Source organism: Mustela nigripes, chromosome 7, assembly GCF_022355385.1.
Source record: "Mustela nigripes isolate SB6536 chromosome 7, MUSNIG.SB6536, whole genome shotgun sequence".
Classification (NCBI taxonomy): Eukaryota; Metazoa; Chordata; class Mammalia; order Carnivora; family Mustelidae; genus Mustela; species Mustela nigripes.
The window spans coordinates 39,308,829-39,330,311 of record NC_081563.1 but is presented as its reverse complement, the minus strand read 5'-3'; the positions used below and the strand labels follow the sequence as shown (position 1 = coordinate 39,330,311).

Here is a 21,483-nt window from a genome sequence, read left to right as displayed (position 1 = left end):
GGACAGAAAGCAAAGATGCAGTAGAGGTTTTTTTCCCCTTCTTGGGACCACAACTCCTCTAATTGGAGAGGAAGAACTCCCTGTGCCTGAGTTTTAGGTTGCCTGCTGTAGTAGACTGGTTACTTCTTTGAAGGGACTTTGCAGGTATAATTAAAGTTACTAAGCAGTCGATCTTAAAATAGGGACATTATCTAGGTGAGCCTGGAATAATTTACAGGAGCCCTTAAAAACAGTAGAGGTTGGTAGAGAGAAAGCAGATTCAGAGTGTGAGGGATGTCACCTCTGTTGTTGGCTTTTGAGGATAGACTGGGCCGTGAGCAAGGGAATGTGAGTGGCTTCTAGAAGCTGAGAACAACCCCTACAGCCAGTTAGGAAACAAGGACCCTGGTCTTAAAACTGCATGGAACTGCATTCTGCAACAGCCTGAATGAGCCTGGAGGCAGTTGTAGTCTCCAGATAAGAGCCTAGGTCAGTGACATCTTGATTTCAGCTTTTTGGGACCTGGAGCAGAGAAACGGTATGAGCCCGTTGGTCTTCTGATCTGTCAGGCTGTGAGATAATAAAATTGTGTTGATTTAAGTTGCAATAAAAAACTAATGTACCATCAGACTGCGTTGAGCTAGAGGTGCAAGAAAATGGAGGGGAAAACCATGTGATTTCCCTTCCTCTCTGGGTGATAGGAGAAACCCATTCCTGTTTCTCATGCTAGAAAGAGAGGGCTTCCCCTGGAATTCTCTGTCCGCATTCTGGGTGCCTAGTTCTGTGTTTTGGCTGTATTGCATCCAGGCTGAGAGGTATTAGCGAGAAAAGTAGTAAACTCACCACAAGTCCTGTCACCCACTTTCCAATTCACTTAATACTGTAGATGGCCCCCAATTTGGGATGATTTAATTTACAATTTTCTTTTCTTTTATGATGGTGTGAAAGCGATATGCATTTGGTAGAAACTGCACTTGAAATTTTGAATTTTGATCTTTTTCAGGACTGGCAATACAGTGTCTATTACTTTTGGGAATGCTGGGCGGCAGCACTGAGCTGCACCTCCCAGTCAGCCATGTGATTCCAAGGGTAGACAACCAGTACACTTAGAACCATTTTATATTCGTATCCCCATTCTGGTTTTCACTTTCATTACAATATTGAATAGATTACATGAGATAGTCAATACTTTGTCGTAAAAAGGGTTTTGTGTTAGATGATTTTACCCAACTGTAGGCTAATGTAAGCATTCTGAGCATGTTTAAGATAGACTAGGCTAAGCTAGGGTGTTTAGTAGGGTAGCTATATTAAATGCATTTTCAGTTTATGTTATTTTCAGTTTACATTATATTTACCAGGATTTAACCCCATCATAAGTAGAGGAAGATCTATAATCACTTTTTAAGTGACCTCAAATAGCTGCTGCTGCCTTCATTCTGTCCTGATTTTATAACTGCATTCAGTGGGACAGATAAGGTGGAATGTGCTTACATACTCTACCCAAATTGGAACTCTTTACATAGGTGTTTTTAAAAAAAATCTAGTTTATCATAAAAGAAATATTTACTCCTTGTGTGGAAAGTGGTAATCTCTAGTGATAATCTCTGTTAATACTTTAATGTATATTCTTTTGGATTTTCTCCTAACCATTGCAAGTATTCCCTTTTTAAAAAAACAAAAATGGGGTCATAATTTTGTAAAACTTAACTTTTTTTCACTGAAGATGTCATGGCCATTTTTCCATATTAGTAGATACATAGTAATGAGCCTCACTTTTTCCTTATGAATAGTAATATTAGAATAGTAGCAACTACCATTTCATTTAACCAATAAAGGAGTATATTAATTTGCTAGGGCTGCTATAACAAAATGCCACAGACTGGGTGGCTTAAACAGACCTTTATTTCTCCACAGCTGTGGAGATTAGAAGTTCAAGATCAAGGTGTTGGCAGGGTTGGTTTCTTCTGAGGTCTGTCTTCTTGTCTGGTAGATAACCATCTTCTGTTATCTTCACATGGGGTCTTAGTCTGTTTGAGCTGCCAAAACAAAATACCATGGGTTGTTTAAATAATAGAAACTTATTTTTTGCACAGTTCGGGAGGTTGGGAAGTCCAAGATCAAGGTGCTGGCCAATTCATTTCCTATTGAGGGCAGACAACCTCCTTCCTGGCTTATAAATGACTGCCTTCTCACTGTGTCCTTACAGGATAGAGAGACAGAGAACACTCTGGTGTTTTTCTCTTGTCTTATATAAGAGCACGGGCACTACTGGATTAGGGCCGCACCTTTATGGCTTCATTTAACCTTTATCTCCTCCTCACAGACCATCTCCAAATATGGCAACATTGGTGGTTAGGGCTTCAGTGTAGGAATTTGAAGAGTGTGTGTGTGTGGGGGGGAGATTACATATAGATATTCAGTCCATAACACATGGGTCTTTCTTCTGTACTTACTGTGTCCTAATTTTCTCTTTTTATAAGGATATCAGTCCTGTTGGATTAGGGCCCACCATAATGACCTCATGTTACTTTAATGAGGTACTGGGAATTAGGACTTCAACATGGGAATTTTAAGATGCAGCCCATAATAGGAAGGTATTGTTATTTTCTCCACTTAAGATAAGGAAGATAAGTCTCAAAGACCTTGACTGATTTGGCCAAGATCACAGAGCTAGTTAGAGAACCAGGATTCAAACCCAGGTAGATTAGCCTCAGAGCCTGCTCTCCTAATTACCTGGCCATTCTCCCACCCCCAACCTCTACCTTGGCATGACAGTTGTTGGGGTGTGCCTTGATTATTTAATCCTATGTTGGACGTAGGGGTTTTCTCTTTTCCAGTTAGACAATGCTGCATTGAACAAGTTTTTATAGGTAGCACTGTATACCTGAAAATATTACTGTATTGTGTAGAAACCAGTTTATTCACAGAAATCATTCAGTGTATGTATTTTCCCAAAATACCCTCTGAAAATGTACTCCTTTACTCTTCTAACAATGATCAATCAATGAGAGTGGTAAGTTTTAGAAAACAACTTCTTTCATAGGCTGCAGATGATTTGAATTGGGTCCTTACTGTGGATATTTGAGTGAAACAAAGGGCACTTTTTCTGTTAGGTTGGGTGAAAATCATATGAAGTGATATATCCTAGTCAACTCATGAATCTTTTTCTTTTTTCTTTTTTCTTTTTTTTTCTTTCAGAATTTTGATTCTGACATTAGCAGTGTGGGAATAGATGGCTGCTGGCAGGCAGACAGTCAGAGGCTTCTCAATGAGGTGATGGTGGAACACTTCTTTCGACAAGGAATGCTGGATGTAGCTGAAGAGCTCTGCCAGGTAACTGTGTGCCGGCATGTGAGGAGATGAAACAGAAACGATGGGGCTCCTTGGAGTCTTTGAATCTTCTTCTGGCTGTGGATAGATTTTTAATATTTTAAGTATCCTGACCTCATTTTACTAGGAGGTCTTTTTTTTTTAATTGGTGAAAACGACAGTCCTAAAACTTCTTATTTGAATTGTTTTTTCCTTATTCCTGCCCTATCACATTGATCCCAGCTCATCAACCAAGGGGTCAAAAGTGATACTACTCTCTCCATTTCCTCTTTTAAATAGGGAGGGTAGGATAGCAGAGAAGAAAAGAATCTGGCCCAAATTGTAGCATTTTGTGTATCAAATGAGTTTTAAGCTAAAATTTACTGAAGGTGAGCAGCTTTTGTCTTTTATTGCTAGTAGACATGAGCCTAGGGATCTCAGAATAGTTTACCAGGATCACTTAGTCGTAATGGGGGGCAGCTACCGTGTATTGAGTCCACAAGCCAATCCCTGCCTTTATTCCTCACCACAATCCTGTGAGGTAGAAGTTGCTAGAAATTTCTTCCATTCTGTAGATAAGGAAGCTGAGGTCTGGAGAAGTGGTTTTGCCCAAGACCATACAGGTTCCTTAGTGAAGGAACTAGGATTCAGTCCCAAATTGACATCCTCAGACTCTGTTCTAAGCCACCATGAACTGTTGTGTTTTCCATTTAGAAGAATGAAGGACTATAAAGATAAAATAGTTTAAAGCAAGTCTGTAAACCAAACCTTTAAGCCTTTTCTATTTTATTTTATTTTTTATTTTTTAAAATATTTTATTTTTATGTAATCTCTGTATAGCCAGTGTGGGTCTCAAACTCACAACCCCAAGATCAAGAGTTGAATGCTCTACCAACTGAACCAGCCAGGCACACCTTCTATTTTAAACAATTCAGAAAAACAGTAACTCAGGTCTTTCTCTGTACCTTACGGGAATTTTGTATGTTTCCTTGTAAATTTCCTGAAAGGAGTTATGTCAATTAGGATTAAGTTTATTTATAAGTAACAAAGACCCAAAATACCAGTGACTTAAAAAAAAAAAAAAAAAGTTTGTTTCTCTTGCAAAGAAATAGGTGGTGGTAAGCCATTCATAGCATATATAGTAGCTGTGCTGCAGGAGGCTTTCAGGGCCCTAGCTTCCTTATAGCTCTGCTGTTCCTTAGGTGTCCACTGTCCTTATGATCCAGGACAGCAGCCAGAAATCTAGCTGCACCTTTTGGTATTCCAGAAAGGGGCTAAGAGTACATGTTTATGTTTCACTGCCCAGAATTTACTCTCATAAAGTCATACACAGCTTTATTCCATACGGTTACGTACTTAACTTTGTATGGAATACATAGGGATTCTATTGCTATTGGAAAGAATGATGGTAGGGCTCAGTCATTAGTCTATACCATAGAAATACATGTTAAAAAATTATTTTTAATGGCCCAACCCATATTTTATAATTTAGAATATGTTTTTACCATGTCTCTTTATCTTATTACTGCTAACAAAAGATCATTCTGTTTTTTTCAGGAATCTGGTCTTTCTGTAGACCCAAGTCAGAAAGAACCATTTGTGGAGTTAAATCGAATATTAGAAGCATTAAAAGTCAGAGTTCTGAGACCTGCTTTGGAGTAAGTTCTGTGTTTGTTTTCTTTTGAGTATTTGGGGAGAACTCTTTATAAGAAAACCTAATTAGAAAATACATTTGAGATTTTGAGATATACATATATATGCGTATGTACATATGTACATACATCTATACCACTCACTTTCAGAGACTTCAGAGAAAAGCAAGGGAGAAATATTTTCTTCCTTTTAACTAAGTAAGAATGGAGGATGTACAAATAGGAGAAAATGGTTTGAGCTTTCTTTATCAGTTGATCTGAGTTCGCAAGAGAGGAAAGAGGTTTCCTATATCCAAGCTTATTCTACTACTTTAGACTAGCATTATAACGGGAAGTACTATCATTCGGGTGGTCTGAGTTTGATATTTGAACTTCTGTACTTTGTGGGGTTCTATGCTAGCATTTTAAAAAAACAACTTAATTGGTTATTGGAACTAAATGATACGCATGAAGACTGCAAATATTGTTATGAAGGAGTTTTGTGCTAGTTGTCACTGTAAAATGTAATGATGCATTATGAACTTATATTATTATGAATTATCTTGAATTACTGAGTAAACTGTGGTACCCTAGAGCAGGATCGGCAGAGTTTTTTGTAAAAGGCCAGAGTAAATATTTTGGGTTTTGTGAGCCACATAGGATCTCTGCCGTATATTCTTCTTTGATTTATTTTGTAGCCCTTTAAAAATGTAAAAAAACAAAACAAAACAACAACAAAACCCAAAAAACCCATGTTGGCCATCTGGTGTATACAATGGGCAGCAAGCCATATTTGGATCTTGGCCATAATTTGCCGACCCCTGTCCTAGGATTTTTTAATGTGAGGATTACCAGGTTTTAAAGAAGAAAGAAAGAGAAACTCATAAAATAAAGGAAAGAAACTGGGTGATAGGAATAGGGACACTGGTATGAGGTTCTAGTGATAGAATTCTGGTATTTTAAAATTAGATGTATTTGAGATCATTGTTTTCTGGAAAAAAAAAAAGTTGGGAAGATCCTTGTTGATTTTTATAAAATGCACCAATTTTTTCTTCCATTAAACGATTTAATTCTTCGTAGCTTAGTTTCTTTCTGATCATTTATCACTTCTTAAAAAGTTTTCAAAGTTCTGAAACTAACTCAGATGAACATGGAGAGATAGATTCCTGTATAAGTTTATAAATGATAAAATCCTGTATAAATTATAAAGGTGAGACAAGTAGGTACTGTAGCTTTAAAAGATGTCAAATATGTGGATGGAACTAGAGGATACTATGCTAAATGAAATAAGTCAGTCAGAGAAAGACAGTTACCATATGATCTCTTTGATAAGAGGAATTTGAGAGGCGAGGTGGGGGGTCGTGGGGGGAAGGGAGGGGAAAAAATGAAACAAGATGGGACTGGAGAGGGAGACAAATCGGAGACAAACCGCAAGAGACTCTTAATCTCAGGAAACAAACTGAGGGTTGCTGGGGGGAGGGGGGGGGGGGGGATAGGGTGGCTGGCTTATGGACATTGGGGAGGGTATGTGCCATGGTGAGTGCTGTGAAATGTGTAAACCTGGTGATTCACAGACCTGTACCCCTGGGGCTAATAATACATTATATGTTAATTTTAAACAAAACCTCAAATAGTAGTATCATTGTGTATGATGCACATTACCTTTACAGTTTTTTTATTTTATTTTATTTTGTTAGCAGATGTTAGATTTTGATGTACTTGGGGGATTAAATTCTGCCAAGTACCACTGATAACTCTTAAACAGAATATGGCAACCAACCACTCTTCTATCTATTTTCATATTCACCTATACGATTAAACATCTATAGAGAAGAGTGAGGGATCCTAAACAGAGAAATGTATGGGTTTCCCAGTAGTTTGTAGTGATTTGGACATATATTTGAGCTGTTCAAGGTAATAGTCATTTATCCACAATTTCTCAGGCTTATCAAACTTTTATTGAGTACTTATTATGTGCCAGAGACTGTGCTGAGCATTTAGACCACCTCAGCTCTCAAAGTACTCGAGGCTTTTTCCTTTTGGAATGAAGAAAATTTATAACACTTTTTCACTTTTTGACAAAAAGTGGGAATATTGGCATATTAAATAGTGTCAGCATGGGGAATGTAGTGGCAGTTATAGTCAACTCTTCTTGAGTGCTTATTATGTACTTAGCATTGTTCTCATCATTTTACATGTATTAACTTATTAAATCCTCATTATAACCCTATGAAATAAGTACTCATTTTACATAGGAGGGATCGAGGCCTGGAAGTGCTTTGTGGAAGAAAAGGATATGGAATCAAAAGGTCACGTGAAAAATGCTTCACATGATGTCCCCTGAATGTTCTTCTCCAAGAGACTTTAGCACATTCCAGGGTTCATCAGCAATCCTAAAGAGACTCATTTAACTTGGCCAAACTCTTGATTCCCATGTGTATTTGACCAAAGAATTTTTATTCTTGTTCCCATCCCCCCAAACACTAAAACCCACAAAATTGGAGTTCTACAGAACCAACGTTTTGAAATGATAGCTTAATAGAAATGTCTCTTACAGCAACTCAGACTTTTCCAGTTCTTGCCCATTACTGGTAGATACATACAAAGCAGGTATTTCCTCAGTATCCTTAATGTGCAAGGTATAGAGAATTCACTTCATTCAGTTTGTAACCAAAGTTGAAAAATATGGGACATCAGTTTGGAGAATTCTGGGTCAGATACAAGGCAGAGAGTATCTTTCACTTGTTTGGCACCTTCTGCTGGCACATGCTGGGAGGCAGATCCTGGAACCCCCCCAGGAGGGGCTGCAGCAGTTCCACAAGGCAGGCAGGGGCCAACCATAGAAATTAGTATGGAGAGAGGCCATGGAAGAACTTTGGAGAGCATTAACTATCATTTACAAGTAGTAGACAGTGGAAAGAAGGCAGAAAAGAATGGTGTTAAGGCAGAGAGAAGTGGCAGAACAGCTAATTATATACACAGATCTAGTTAGGACACAGCCTACTCTTTTGTTCCTGCCCCTTATATTTCTGAGTTTGTGTACAGATTTTTCTTCTCATCCAGATTGCATTATCTATTTTTTCAGTTCTTCTTGGCACCTAGTATGGTACATACTTAGGTAGCTTATTCCATACTTCAATAAATGGTGGAATAGTTTGAAGAAGAACTTGGAACAGACATGACCCCCGTCCTTCATGGGTAGATAGAACTGTAAAGCCAAAAGTAACTAGTTCAATGAGAGAATAAAGGTAAATTATTATGTCCTTGTAGACATGTGCCATTACTGACATTTTGAAAGTGCTCTCTATCTTCAGGAGAAGCCAGTTGGTTGCCTTCCTAAAGGTGTTTCAAAGAGTAGTATTATCTTGGTGGATTTGCCATAGCCTATGATCTGGCTTGCAGACTTGGAAATGTGGTTTTTCAACACTGAGAAGCAGGCCCAGGGGCCTCCTAGGACTCCTGTTTGGAAAGCCTTGGTAGAATGCTCTGAGGGAATAGAAGATGACTGAATGGTTATGAGAGAGAGTGAGTGACGTTAAAATAATTTTTCAGAGGAGATAGAGATAATCTTGTTAGTTTAGACCACAGAAGGATTTTAGATTAGACAGGCCATGAACGGTATCAGGCAGGCTATTGAAAAATGAGAGGACTCCCATCTCCAAGCCTACTGACTGGGTGACTGGGGTGGGGTGGGGGGCTAGAAATAACCACAGAGGGATGTGGCATGAGCTTTCCATTGTACTGTGGTCTCTTTGTGGTGTGAATGTTGGATCTTGGGAGAAGAGAATGCTTGCCAGACTTAAAGAAATTGTAGTATCAACGAAGAAAACACAGTTTATATATTTAGAAATGTTTTAGAAAATGAAGATGAAGGGAGCAAGCTATGGTACCTGATCAGAGAGCCTTGACTGTCACTGGAAATGAGGGTGACAGTGATTAAGCTGTCTGTTTTCTTGTTTTTAGTTTTGGCTTCCAGTAGGTGGGCAGTCTTGCTGACTCAGGCATTTTTTTAATAGCCACATAGAACCACAGAAGAAAGAAGGCTCCAATAGATACACCATTGGAGAAAAGTAATCAAAGTTTTGAACAAGTTGGATTATTTCCCAGAGTCTAAGTTTTTGTTTTTGTTCATTTTGTTTTGTTTTGTTCAGGGTGGTTGTTAATTCTGAAAAGGCAGAAGAGGTAAGTTGAGGCATACATTTTTAACTCGCCGTGCCCATTCACTAATGTGGTGGAGAAGGAGCTCCTGTATTAAAAAGAAGCTGATTAAAAATGGAGAGAAGTACCCAGTGGAAAGGATACAAAAGAAAGCTCAGTGGACTATAAAGGCCAAAAGGGAAGAAATACATAGGGTGATAACATCATTTTCTGTTATCTGTTTTGTGTTTATTGCTAGCAAAAGTTTATGTACAGTTCTAACTCAATAGGTATTCTTCAGGAGGAGTAGGGTTTATCCTCACCAAGGACTTGAGCATATTGAAAATGAGTGGGTGAACCGTAACTGTAGAAGAATTGGGAATCTTAAAAAGAAGAGCAAAATGAAACCAACTGTCCCTGAGGTTAAGTGTTTAAAAGAATAAGGAGCTGAAGTAGGCCAGGAATGGGAACCAAAAGGAAAAAGTCTGGAGTTGGTTTGTAAAATGCTGATCTCTTTTTTAGGTTGATTTAGGTCGTAAAACCTTTTGGGTTTATGGTAGGAAATTAGCGGTAAATAATGCATGTCATATTTAAGTACTTTTTTGCAAAAAGATTTATTTATTTTATTTTAGAATGTGAGTTGGGGGAGTGGGAGAGAGAATCCCAAGCCAACTCTGCACCCAGTGCAGAGCCTGACTCGGGGCTTGATCCCACAACCCTGAGATCATGACCTGAGCCGATATCAAGAGTCAGATACTTAACTGACTGAGCCCATAGGTGCCCCATATTTAAGTACTTTTTATTAAATAAAAAACAACAACAACACTAATGTGTAGACCTGTGCTGTCCAGTGTGGCGGCCCCTTGCCTCATGCAGCTGTTAGAGACTCTTACTGGATGCTGTACTACTGAGAGGCTCAGGTTAGAAATGCGTGTGTGTTGTTTTCTTAAGTAGACCCAAAGGTGTAATACTACAGTCTGTGTTGTTTTTAAAATAGTATGTAAGAAGAACAGAGATTCACACCAGTTCTGAGGTGAGTAAAATGTTTGTAGTTTCAGTGATGGACTCAATCCGTACCTGAGAAACTGCCATTTGAAAATATCTCAGAAATGAAATGTTAGCCATTCTTTTTTGGTCTCTAAAGCAAAATTACAGGATTCTAACTCTTTTGGCTGAACTTTGATTTTTGTCATTTTTGCCGTTCTCTGAATTTTTTAAGCACTTGACTTGGTCACCAGTAACATTCAGCTAAGTCCACATCTGTGGAGTAAAGAAACGTCATTCATTTCCCAGAATTCCCCCTCCTCCCCGAATATGCCCCTAAAGGAGACCAGAAAAAGAATATATTTGTGAACCCTTTAAAATACAGTGAAAGGTTGTAGTGGAGTATCTGTGGGCATTGACAAGAGGTATTTTTATTTCATTATTACCAGAAATAGACACCGACCCAGATTGGCAAAATTATGAGAGGAGAGGGGTAAACAGATGAGGCTGTCAGCTAGGTTCCTGCGGGACAACAGCTAACTGTGGAGGTGGGATCTTGTTTTAATTATTTTTGGAATAACATGGGAATTCTAAATATGGAGCTAACAATATGCCAAGTCTTTTCAGAGGCCTGGCAGTTAAGATAATTAATGCTTAATGCTTTGTGGGATAATTGTGTGGATGTGGGTTGCTTCTAATTTAGTCACCGAAGTCAGTAGTATTGTTTTGAGGTCTTTTTACGGAAGAGGCACAAAAGATCTCTTTATTAGAGAATGCAGTGAACAGAGATAATTGTGACGTTAGTGACCTTCCTACAGTATTTCTTTAAACAAGAAATAGTTCTAAAATTGATGGTGCTCTCATTGGACACATCGGAGATTTGGGAGCAGAATTAAAAAAAAAAAAGACAGTGATGTTATAATTCATTTGAATGTTTTAGTTAACTTGTTGGTTGTGGTATCATGCTAGTTGTTTTCTTTTAAAAATTAAAAATTATATGTTTTCTTCTGGAAATGCCATTATCCAGAATACAGCACTCTATTCCTTAATATTTCCACTAGTTTTTTATGTGTCTTGGTCATGTGTCTTCTGTTGCTTTATAGACAGCGGGTTAAGTTTTGGGGGCCAGTTATATTTCACGCTTTCGTAGTTTCCTGTGCTTGTACTATTTGGATTTGGTTAGTACCAGTTTAATTAAGCCTGTGACTGTCTTCTACCCTTTATTCCTGCTCAGCGAATTAAATACCCAAATATTCAGTGTGAACTTCTAGCTACAAAAACTTGACAAATTTTGGGACACCTGGATGGCTCCATTGGTTAGGCATCTGCCTTCAGGTCAGGTCATGATCCCAGGGTCCTAGGATCGAGTCCCTTGTCAGGCTCCTTGGAGCCTGCTTCTCCCTCTGCCTCCCCCCCCCCCCCCCCCGCTTGTGCTCTCTCTGTCCCTCCCTGTCAAATAAATAAATAAAACCTGACAATTTTTTGAAGAGAATTAAATGCATATCATCGTATTCTCACACAGTTGGTCCTATAAAAATCAGAAGAGCACTGAATATTACATGGAAGTGCCCAAATAATTCTTGTATTTTATGTATAAATTTCTTATTAAAAATAATGACTTTGAAGAACCATTAGAGTTCATCCATTCAGTAAATACAAATTAAGCAGCTTATTGAATATCTGTTTGTGCTTGTCCCCGTGCTCAGTGCTTTAAAATAGCACCCTCATTTGATGCCCACAACCCTTTTGAGGTCCCCCATTTTACAGTAAGGAAACAGATTTTAGAGAATTGAGTAACAGATTGCCCAAATTCACACTGCAGAGCTGAGACTGAAGTCCATGCATAGTTGATTCTACTAACCTGTACTCTTTGTCAGTATTCCCCCTTCAAAGGAAGGGGGTGTGCCAAGATGAGCAAGCCTGAGTTCCTGCCATATAGAAGACCAGAAGCTGTCCTATCAAGTAGATTGTGAGATGAGTCATGTGAGAAGTTCAGAGAAAGGACATCTAGAGTTCTGTGGATGGGAGAGATTATTTAGGAATGTTTTAAAAATGTGGTAATTGAGCCTGGGCCTTGAGGTTTTCAACTCTGTTCTCAACTGCTCACTTTTTGTCTGATTTTGCTTTTGTAAAATTAACCAGCCCCTACATTGGGAGGTAGAATCATGGCTTCTAATGTCATAAAGCAAACAGGTCTTCTATCTAGACTAGCTTTAATTCACCTGGACACGTCACTCAGTGGTTATGAAAGTTGCTAGATCAGGTTATCTGTATGTGTTGTGTGTGTTTTTCTTGGCCAGTGCCTCTATCTCCGTTCTATTCTCAGCATGGCTATTTTCCTCCTCTAATTCTTCACACCACATGACAAACGCCTCTAGATCATCCTGTTGGCCAACCATTGCTTTCTCCCTCGACACCCACCCTTCTGTTGCATAACTTCCCCTCCTGGCATAAACCTCTTGGTTTTCCATCCGAGCTCTCTTCCTCTCAGAAAGAAAAGTGGAGGGACAGGGATCTTGGTGAGAAAAAGAAAACTAATCTGGTTTTCTTTCTTATTCTTTAAGAGTGGTGCCATGGACACATGGACTTGCTGAGTTCCTCAGGCATTGCATCTGTCTCTGTGATGCTGCTCTGGGCCTTCCTGGTGTCTAGAGAGTAACCTTCTCCCTGTCAAATGTTCTTTCTCCCCCTCTGTCTTCTCTCTTGAGCTTATGGATTTTCGTCTCTGTACAATTTCAGTATGCCTGGATTTCATTTACCACATTTGAGGTAAATAATACTAGTTCCCCCCCAACAAAAAGGTTCAGGTTTCAGTTACCACAGTATATTAAACTACAAGTGTCCTCCCAGCTTTGGGGTCCGCAGATCACTGCCTAAATAACAGATGTGCATCATGCTCTCAGCCAACCACATCACTTTTTTCCGGGTCTGTCCATGATTGGTCACTGAGCACCTTTTACCCTGCTCATCTCCTAGAGGTGAACCCACAATATATTACAGAAATGGATAGTTGAAAGAGGAGCTTGGTGGGGCGCCTGGGTGGCTCAGTGGGTTAAGCCGCTGCCTTCGGCTCAGGTCATGATCTCAGAGTCCTGGGATCGAGTCCCACATCCGGCTCTCTGCTCAGCAGGGTGCCTGCTTCCTCCTCTCTCTCTGCCTGCCTCTCTGCCTACTTGTGATCTCTCTCTGTCAAATAAATAAATAAAATCTTTAAAAAAAAAAAAGAAAAGAAAAGAAAGAAAGAGGAGCTTGGTCAGCAAAGATGAATTGCTAGAAGTGAAATTGAATGTGATTAGAAAGATTTGGGAAATGACAGTGGTCAGGTGAAACTAGGATGAGACATAGGCCTACATGAAGTTATGATATACGCCATATTGAAAAAGCCCAATGAATATAAAAACCAAGGTAGAGGCACTTTGACATCTTTTAATTTAAATTGCGCAAGGAACAGAAAGCTGCCTGTGATGTAAACAGAACATTTACTACTAGTTTGGATTGAAGATTGTTTAAGAAAAAAAAAAGCCTCCATCAGTTTGGCTAACATTCAGATTGTGTTGAAGTTAGTTGCCTCCTTGAAAGAAAACAGTGATTACAAGGAGAGTGAAGAACTTTACTGCCAAAGATGGTTTCATCATTTCAGAAATCATCACGAATTGACTAATGTTTAGCTCCCTGGGGAGGCTGCTGGTATGAATAAAAATGCTGCTGCGAAATTTGTACCCAGATTTCAAAGACCAGTTAAGGCAGGTATTATGATTGTCAGGAAGGCAACCATCAAGAACTGAAAGAACAAAAGATACAGGATTGTGAAGTGATCAGAAAGGATATAAGGGATAGATGAACTTGCTTATAGGCAACAATTATATATGTATGTATGTATTTATTTATTTGACAGAGATCACAAGTAGGCGGAGAGGTAGGCAGAGAGAGAGAGGAGGAAGCAGGCTCCCCGCTGAGCAGAGAGCCCAATGCAGGGCTCGATCCCAGGACTCTTGAGATCATGACCTGAGCTGAAGGCAGAGGCTTAACCCATTGAGCCACCCAGGCGCCCCAAGAGTGTGACTTTAAAATCCATGTTTACCTGGCCAGTTGGCTGTGGCCAACGAATTGGGGTCAGGAAAATACAGTTATGGGTACCTGGGGGTACAGTCTTGGAGTATGAGGGAGAGGTGCCATAACACCAGGTTTTTCTCTTAGTCCTTATTTACATGTGCTTACATGTTTGGGGGCAGAGATCCTTAGTTTAGAAGATGACACTTTGCCAGAAAGGGAGAAGCTTAGAAATCGTTAATCTAATCCCTTGCTTTGTGAGATTTAGGCTTAGTGTAATATTCAGAAGTTCAGTGAAGATAATTCATTGTTTAAGGATAGAAAGTCAAGAAATATGATTTAAGAAACACATGATAACTTATATTCTTGAATTTGGATTTTGCATTCTCCCCATATTCCTCCAACTCCTTTTTGTGATGAAATAATCTGTTTACTTTCCTAAAATTCTCATGGTGGGGGTGGAGGTCAGGAACTAGCCGTGTTAGTTTTTTCCGATTATTTTGTAGCCTTGTTTATAGCTAAATTTGAAGGTGAGTAAAAATAAGTGATGAATTAGGAACTGCATTGTCTAAGTAAACTCTGCAAGTTAAAGGGGTTACATATAGCTAGAGTTTGCAGAGCTTAAATTCATAATTCTTGGCTTGAATTACTTTTAGGAAATGTAATTTGCAATTACTCAGTAAGCTCCAGTGAAAAAAGGAAGAACTTTTGTTTACTTTTGCATTTGCTTAAAAATCATTACCTTCTTAATTATAAAAGTAATATATGTTCATTGTAGAAAATTTAGAAAACATAGGACAGCATAGACTGTATGTTAAATCACTGTCCTCTGCATGGCTGTTAGCTATTACTCAGCAGTGTGCCCTCCCGTTGTTTCTAGCCTCCTGGTGCTGCTCTAATAGTTGGTGCCCTGTTCAGTTGTTGTAGTCTGTGCCATAGCAGTTGGTAAATAATGTGTGCAATCCAGCTTCTCTGGAGTCATTACTGTTAAAAATTCTGGCAACTTGAAGTTAATTTTTTCTGCATATTGTAACTTTCCCCCCCCCGTAATATCATATCCTGAAAATCTGTCTAGGAAAGGTGAAATAGATTCTTCCTCTGTGAATTGCCCACTTAAGGACTTTGCCCTTTCTTTGCTGCCTTTCTCTGTTTATTAAAATTTGTAGTTACTCTATTAGCTCCCTTCTTTTGCTCTATCTTACACATGTATTTCATATCAAAACAAAAAAGAAAAAGCTTGCTGCCTCTCCTTACTTGTTAGTAGGAAAACATACTCCTGCTTTTATGAATGAGAGGGAGTGGGATGAACTTTTGGTAAGTAACCTGATTTAAATGTACTCCTTGGTCCAAGTGTCTGTTGATAGATGAATGGATAAAGAAGATGTGGTATATATTCATAATGGAATATTATTCAGCCATAAAAAGAATGAATGAAATCTTGCCTTGTGTGACGACATGGATGGAGCTAGAGCGTATAATGCTTTAAGTAAGTCAGAGAAAAACAAATATCATGTGTTTTCACTCGAGAATTTATGAATACCGGCAGAGGAGAAAGAGACAAACCAAAAAACAGACTCTTAACTATAGAGAGAGAAGTGATGGTTACCATAGGGGAGTGGGTGGGGGTTGGGTGAACTAAGTGATGGGGATTGAGGAGAGCTCTTGTCAAGATGAGCACCAGGTGATGGGGGATTGCTGAATCATTACACTGTACACATGAAACTAGTATAACACTGTATGTTAACTGTACTGGAATTAAATTAAAAATAAATAAATAAACGTACTCCTTGGAACTGGAAGTCAAGAAGTTGCCTGACAAACTAGCACAGTACTGATGGTTGATGTTGGGCATTCATGAAAGATTGCTGCCCAAAGTACCTTGTTGTTGTTGGCAAGATTTACCCCAGAGTTGGTGTTCCAGCTTGACTGTGTTTGTGTTAGTGCTGGGTAACGATTCAAGCCTTACTTACATTTAAATAAATATTTCCAAAGTCCAGGTGATGAATCTTTTTAACAGTCACTTTTTTAGGTTGGAAAAGCTTCATGATTGGACTCTAAGATGTGGATACATCCACAAGTTGATCAGAATATTGATGTTGCATGTGCAGCCCTTAGGGTAGGATCTTGTAAAAGTACAGCTCTGTGAGGTCCAATCCCAGCCGGCTGATCCATTATGAATAGCCTGAGACATTGTACTTTCGTCATTTGTAGAAAGCTATTCCAAGTTTATATTCATACCAAGACAGGTTCCAACGATCCTTGAAGAAATGGGTTAGGTGGGGACTGTTTGTCCAACTAAAGGTCAGATTAAAGGAGAATATGATAATAAGAGCTTCTACATCTTAGTATGTTTACAGAAATAAAGTCATGTTTCCTTACCACTTGGTTGCAAAGTTGATTTTAACAGCTGGCCTGGGGTACATTTCTGCTCTAGCGCCCACCTGGAGTGGTAGTCCCAGCTCAAGATTGGTTATCCCAACTATAGAGGCCCGTGTTCCTGTACTTTAGATCATTCAGAATGGAACATTGTTCTTTCCCTCATTAGCACTGTTGGTACAAATCATTTTGGCACATATATATGTAGTTTTATGTGCCTGAAAGCAAAAATCTGGACTGAAAGCACCTTGAGGCAAATACCAGTGTTTGCTGTTTTTAATCTCAAAGTGTAGCACAAAATGTTGCACCCAACAAAAATCTAAAAATAGATGATTCTCATTCAGAGTCTTGTGATCCATTTATCACTATGCCAAGTTTAACAGGAAAAGAGTAGTGGATATGGGCAATTGAGTAGTAGTGAATCTCATGGCTAACACCTGCTTCAAAGTGTGCCCTTGTATAGTGCCAAAAATGCCATGTGACTCATCAGAGTCAGTTTTGTCTTTGTGTAAAACCTTACTAAATATGTAATTGTCATCTGACTTAGTATTTTTTTTCTTGATTTTGCTGGCTGAAGTGCCTCTTTGGGTGTAGTTCTGTTTATTTTCTTTACAAGTTTCTGGGCGGGGGGGGGGGGGGGGTTGATAATTACCACTGATTTCCACAAGATGGCAGACCAAACCCTTTTATTGTATTGCTAGGTTTCAAAGAGTTTTTAACACTTGCCTATGCTCTTAATTGCATTAAAATCTTTTCTGCTTTTTCTTTAGATGGGCAGTTTCAAATCGAGAGATGCTTATAGCCCAAAACAGCTCCTTGGAATTTAAACTACACAGACTGTATTTTATTAGCTTATTAATGGGTGGAACTACAAATCAGCGAGAAGCATTACAATACGCTAAAAATTTTCAGCCATTTGCTCTAAATCATCAGAAAGGTGAGTCTGCAGTCAGATGTTTTTGATATTTGTTTTTTTGTTTGTTTGGATGTAGAGCCCAACCCTGAGAGCTTTGTAGAGCTCAAAACCCTGAGATCGAGACCTGAGCTGAAATCGAGTCAGACTGAGCCACCCAGGGACCCTGAATGTTTTTGATATTTGGAATAGACCTATAGCCACTACTGGGATTTAAGTTTATTTTAAGGAGATGTGATAGGTATTTGCTAATGAACTGAAACAATTGTAGATGATAATCACTTTGGAAAAAGGTCTGATGGGGGACCTAGAACAAAAAAAAAGTAAAACATTGATGCCTCTTGGATAAAAGAGACATTGCATTTTTGGGATTCCATCTGTAAGAGATATGAGAAAGAGCAGAGTCACCCCCCATGTTGCTGTTACTGCCCCACAAAGTGTCTGAGGGTGCACCAGGGTGGCACCAGTGACACTGAGCGCCGGTGTGAGAATACTGGTCTTCTGACCAGTTCTATGGCCAGAGATCAGTGTGGCCTACTTTATGAGTTTTATCAATTTTACTGCTCTACACAATGGTAGTTATAATGTGCTCTGTATAAGAATAAAGTAACTTGAGGGGCGCCTGGGTGGCTCAGTTGGTTAAGCGACTGCCTTCAGCTTAGGTTATGATCCCAGGGTCCTGGGATTGAGCTCCGCAACAGGCTCCCTGCTCAATGGGGAGCCTGCTTGTCCCTCTCTCTCTGCTGCTCTGCCTGCTTGTGCTCTCTCACTCTCTGTCAAGTAAATAAATAAAATCTTAAAAAAAAAAAAGAAAAAACAATAAAGTAACTTGAGGTTCATATTTAGTGCTATGTTTTCGTCCCCTTTCTCTCATTGAAGGGAGAAACCCAGCTTAAGGATGAGAATTTTAAAAAGACATCATTAGTGAGTTAGGCTCTGTCAGTTGGGGGAATTTTGCCTTTCTCAGCCTCCTACCCCCAAGCCAGCCCCCATTTCAGGTGTGATCATTTGCACTTACAAATTGCTGCTGTTCTTGCATAGACATTCAGGTTTTGATGGGAAGCCTTGTGTACCTGAGACAAGGGATTGAGAACTCACCGTATGTTCACCTACTTGATGCAAACCAGTGGGCTGACATCTGCGACATCTTCACACGGGATGCCTGCGCCCTCCTGGGGCTCTCGGTGGAGTCCCCGCTCAGCGTCAGGTATGCAGATTGGTCATGCTCTTGGAATATGCATTGCTTGGTGTTGGTTTTCGTTAATTTCTTGTCTAGTTCTTGATGTTAAACCTGAAGAAAACATTTGTCTTTCTGAGGAAGAATACAGTTGGTATTTCAAGAGATCATCACAGTTGGCAGGGAAACAGTTTCAGAGCAGTGTGATCCCTGAACCTCTGGTTGTCCCTGACATCCTTTTCCACTGTGTTGACATTTGCAAAGATGATGCAGAAATAATAGTGGTTTGAACTGCTTGCGCCTTAGCCAGATCAGTGCAGTGGTCCCAAAGTCTGGAAGGACTCACTGTATCTCTCACACATTGTACTCTGCCACACACTTGCAGTTGAAGACACACTAGCTTTACTTAACACTGTTCTTTAAAAAATGATTGGTTTTATTACATTCTGACCTTTAAGTACACATCTTTTTTTTTTTTTTAAGATTTTATTTATTTATTATAGTCCGTGTTACAAAGTGGGAAGTTACCATAAAGCCCTTCAAGCCAAAGTATCATGCTTGTCTTAGAAAACACCTGTATATGCGGCACCTGGGTGACTCAGTGGGTTAAAGACTCTGCCTTCAGCTCAGGTCATGATCCCTTGGTCTTGGGATCGAGCCCCACATAGGGCTTTCTGCTCAGTGGGAGCCTGCTTCCCTGCCCGCGCCCCCCGGCCCCCACTGCCTGCCTCTCTGCCTACCTGTGATCTCTATCTATCAAGTGAATAAATAAAATCTTGGAAAAAAAAAATCTTTAAAAGAAAGAAAACACCGGTATGTTTTTTTGAGTTTTATGAGCCAATAAACTAGTTTTGCTTTTTTTTTTTTAATGTAAGAGTTCTTACTTGAAAGAATCACTAAAAGATAAACTAGGGTTAATTACACTTGGGTTTTTGGCAGATATTTTTCCACATGTAGGAAGAGAATCATGTCAAGGAAAGCAACTGTTTTTCTGTATCTTTTAAATTCATGAGTTTAAGCTACAAAAGAAATTTTGGGAAACTTGTACCTGCCACTGTGGGTTTGACAGCTTTGCTGATGGAATTGGTGATATTATGAATTTGAGTTTTTGGATATTGTATAATGAAATGTGTTAACACTTAGAAAGTCTTAATTCACTGAGATCTTACAAAGTCTTGCATGAGTAGAAGATTCATTCACAGTATGAGACAGCCAATTGGAGTTTTATGTGGCAAGGTACAGAAAGATTCGATGATAAGGATTCAGATTCCACTTTGCAACTAAACTTAAGAAACTCTTCCTTGTTGAGTTTTGGTGTGGCATTAAAGGGGAAATATCACAATTATCTGAAAGGCAATTAAATTACCATATATCTGTTTAAAGCTAGATTTTCCTTTCCCGTTTACTTCAATCGAAAGAGCACACTGCAGCAGATTGCAGAAGAGATAGGAATCCATCTGTCTTCTATCAAGCTAGGCATTAAAGAGATTTGTTAAAAATGTAAAGCAGTGCCAGTCTTCTAACAAATTCATTTTTGGTTTGGAAAATATAGAAGTTTTGGGGGGGGTAAGAATGTTACTTAAAACATGTAATATATTATTTTAAATGAATTGATATTTTGAAAATTTCTTGATTATAATTCCTAATATAATAACGGTAGTTATAACCCACAAAAACAAGTGTCTTTTGAAGATTCTTAATATCAAAGCATGTAAGTGGGTCCTGAAGCCAAGAAGTTTATGAGCCTGTTTTAAGAAAATAACTTCTTTAGCTCTCTCCTATTTATTTAATTCCTCAAGTGTTTTCAAATCCCTGCTATGTACCAAGTATCATGTGGGCTCCAGAGATGGGTAAGGTGCAATCTGCGTCCCACCAGCTGTTCCACCTGAGCACAGGGGACACTGAGGCAGTTAATTACACTGTGTGACCAGCCGCAGGCCAGGTCCTGGGGGGAACAGATTGTGCCGTGGTGGAGACTGATGTGCAGGGGTTTAGGATTGGCCCCGGTGGGGAAATAAAAGCAGCAGGATTGGGCAGAGGGTAAGTTTAACTGTGATGCCCCTCCCTGGAGAGCTCTGGAGCTATGGTGGGCCTGTGGAATTATCCCCAGTTGGGGCAACAGAGCTGGGCTTGTGTGTCCTCATGCGGTGCAGCCATCACATGCGACCGTGGTCGGGTGGCTTGCTTCAAGTGACGATGGTCCTGAAGAGGGGCTCCGCTGAGAGTTGGCTGCCAGTGCTTCCAGATCTGAGAAATGAGCACTTCTGCCGTGGACAGGGCTATCCTAGTCTGTGTGCAAAAACAGTGTCAGAAAGTCATTCATGGGGCGCCTGGGTGGCTCAGTGGGTTAATGCCTCTGCCCTTCGGTTCAGGTCATGATCCCAGGGTCCTGGGATCGAGCCCTGCGTCAGGCTCTCTGCTCAGCAGGGAGCCTGCTTTCCGTCTTCCCCCGCCTCTGCCTGCCTCTCTGCCTACTTGTGATCTCTGTCTGTCAAATAAATAAATAAAATCTTAAAAAAAAAAAAAAAGAAAAAGAAAGTCATTCATGACTGATAAGCAGAGCCTGTTGAATCTGGTGGTTTTGTAAAATGTAAAGCTTTTTTGGGGGTGCTAATTCAGCAAAGCAGAGGGCCCTATGCCCTGTCTAATGGCCAGGGCCCTCGGCACATGGAGTCTGGAGGAACTGACATTTCCTGGGACCAGGCTGTCTGCCACCTGGCCTGGCACTGACACGTCCTCTTCTGCTCTCCCAGTTTCTCAGCAGGTTGTGTGGCGCTGCCGGCTTTAATTAATATCAAAGCTGTGATTGAACAGAGGCAGTGCACTGGAGTTTGGAACCAGAAAGATGAATTGCCCGTGAGTTACACTTCTATCGGTTGTTTATTTTCTCCTGCCATTAGAAGGACTTAAATGTTAAGTAAGAGTTT

General features: G+C 39.7%; 1 protein-coding gene across 4 annotated transcripts in view; it reads left to right on the top strand.

Annotated features, from left to right (window-relative positions):
• Positions 1-21,483, top strand: part of RMND5A (required for meiotic nuclear division 5 homolog A) — a 62,777-nt gene that overhangs the window by 33,975 nt on the left and 7,319 nt on the right. For all 4 annotated transcript variants that reach the window (XM_059405650.1, XM_059405649.1, XM_059405648.1 and 1 more), the window contains exons 3-7: positions 3,178-3,312; positions 4,846-4,946; positions 17,237-17,403; positions 18,421-18,586; positions 21,310-21,412. In XM_059405650.1, the coding sequence (XP_059261633.1) occupies positions 3,178-3,312; positions 4,846-4,946; positions 17,237-17,403; positions 18,421-18,586; positions 21,310-21,412 (672 nt within the window). The remainder of the gene's footprint in view (positions 1-3,177; positions 3,313-4,845; positions 4,947-17,236; positions 17,404-18,420; positions 18,587-21,309; positions 21,413-21,483) is intronic.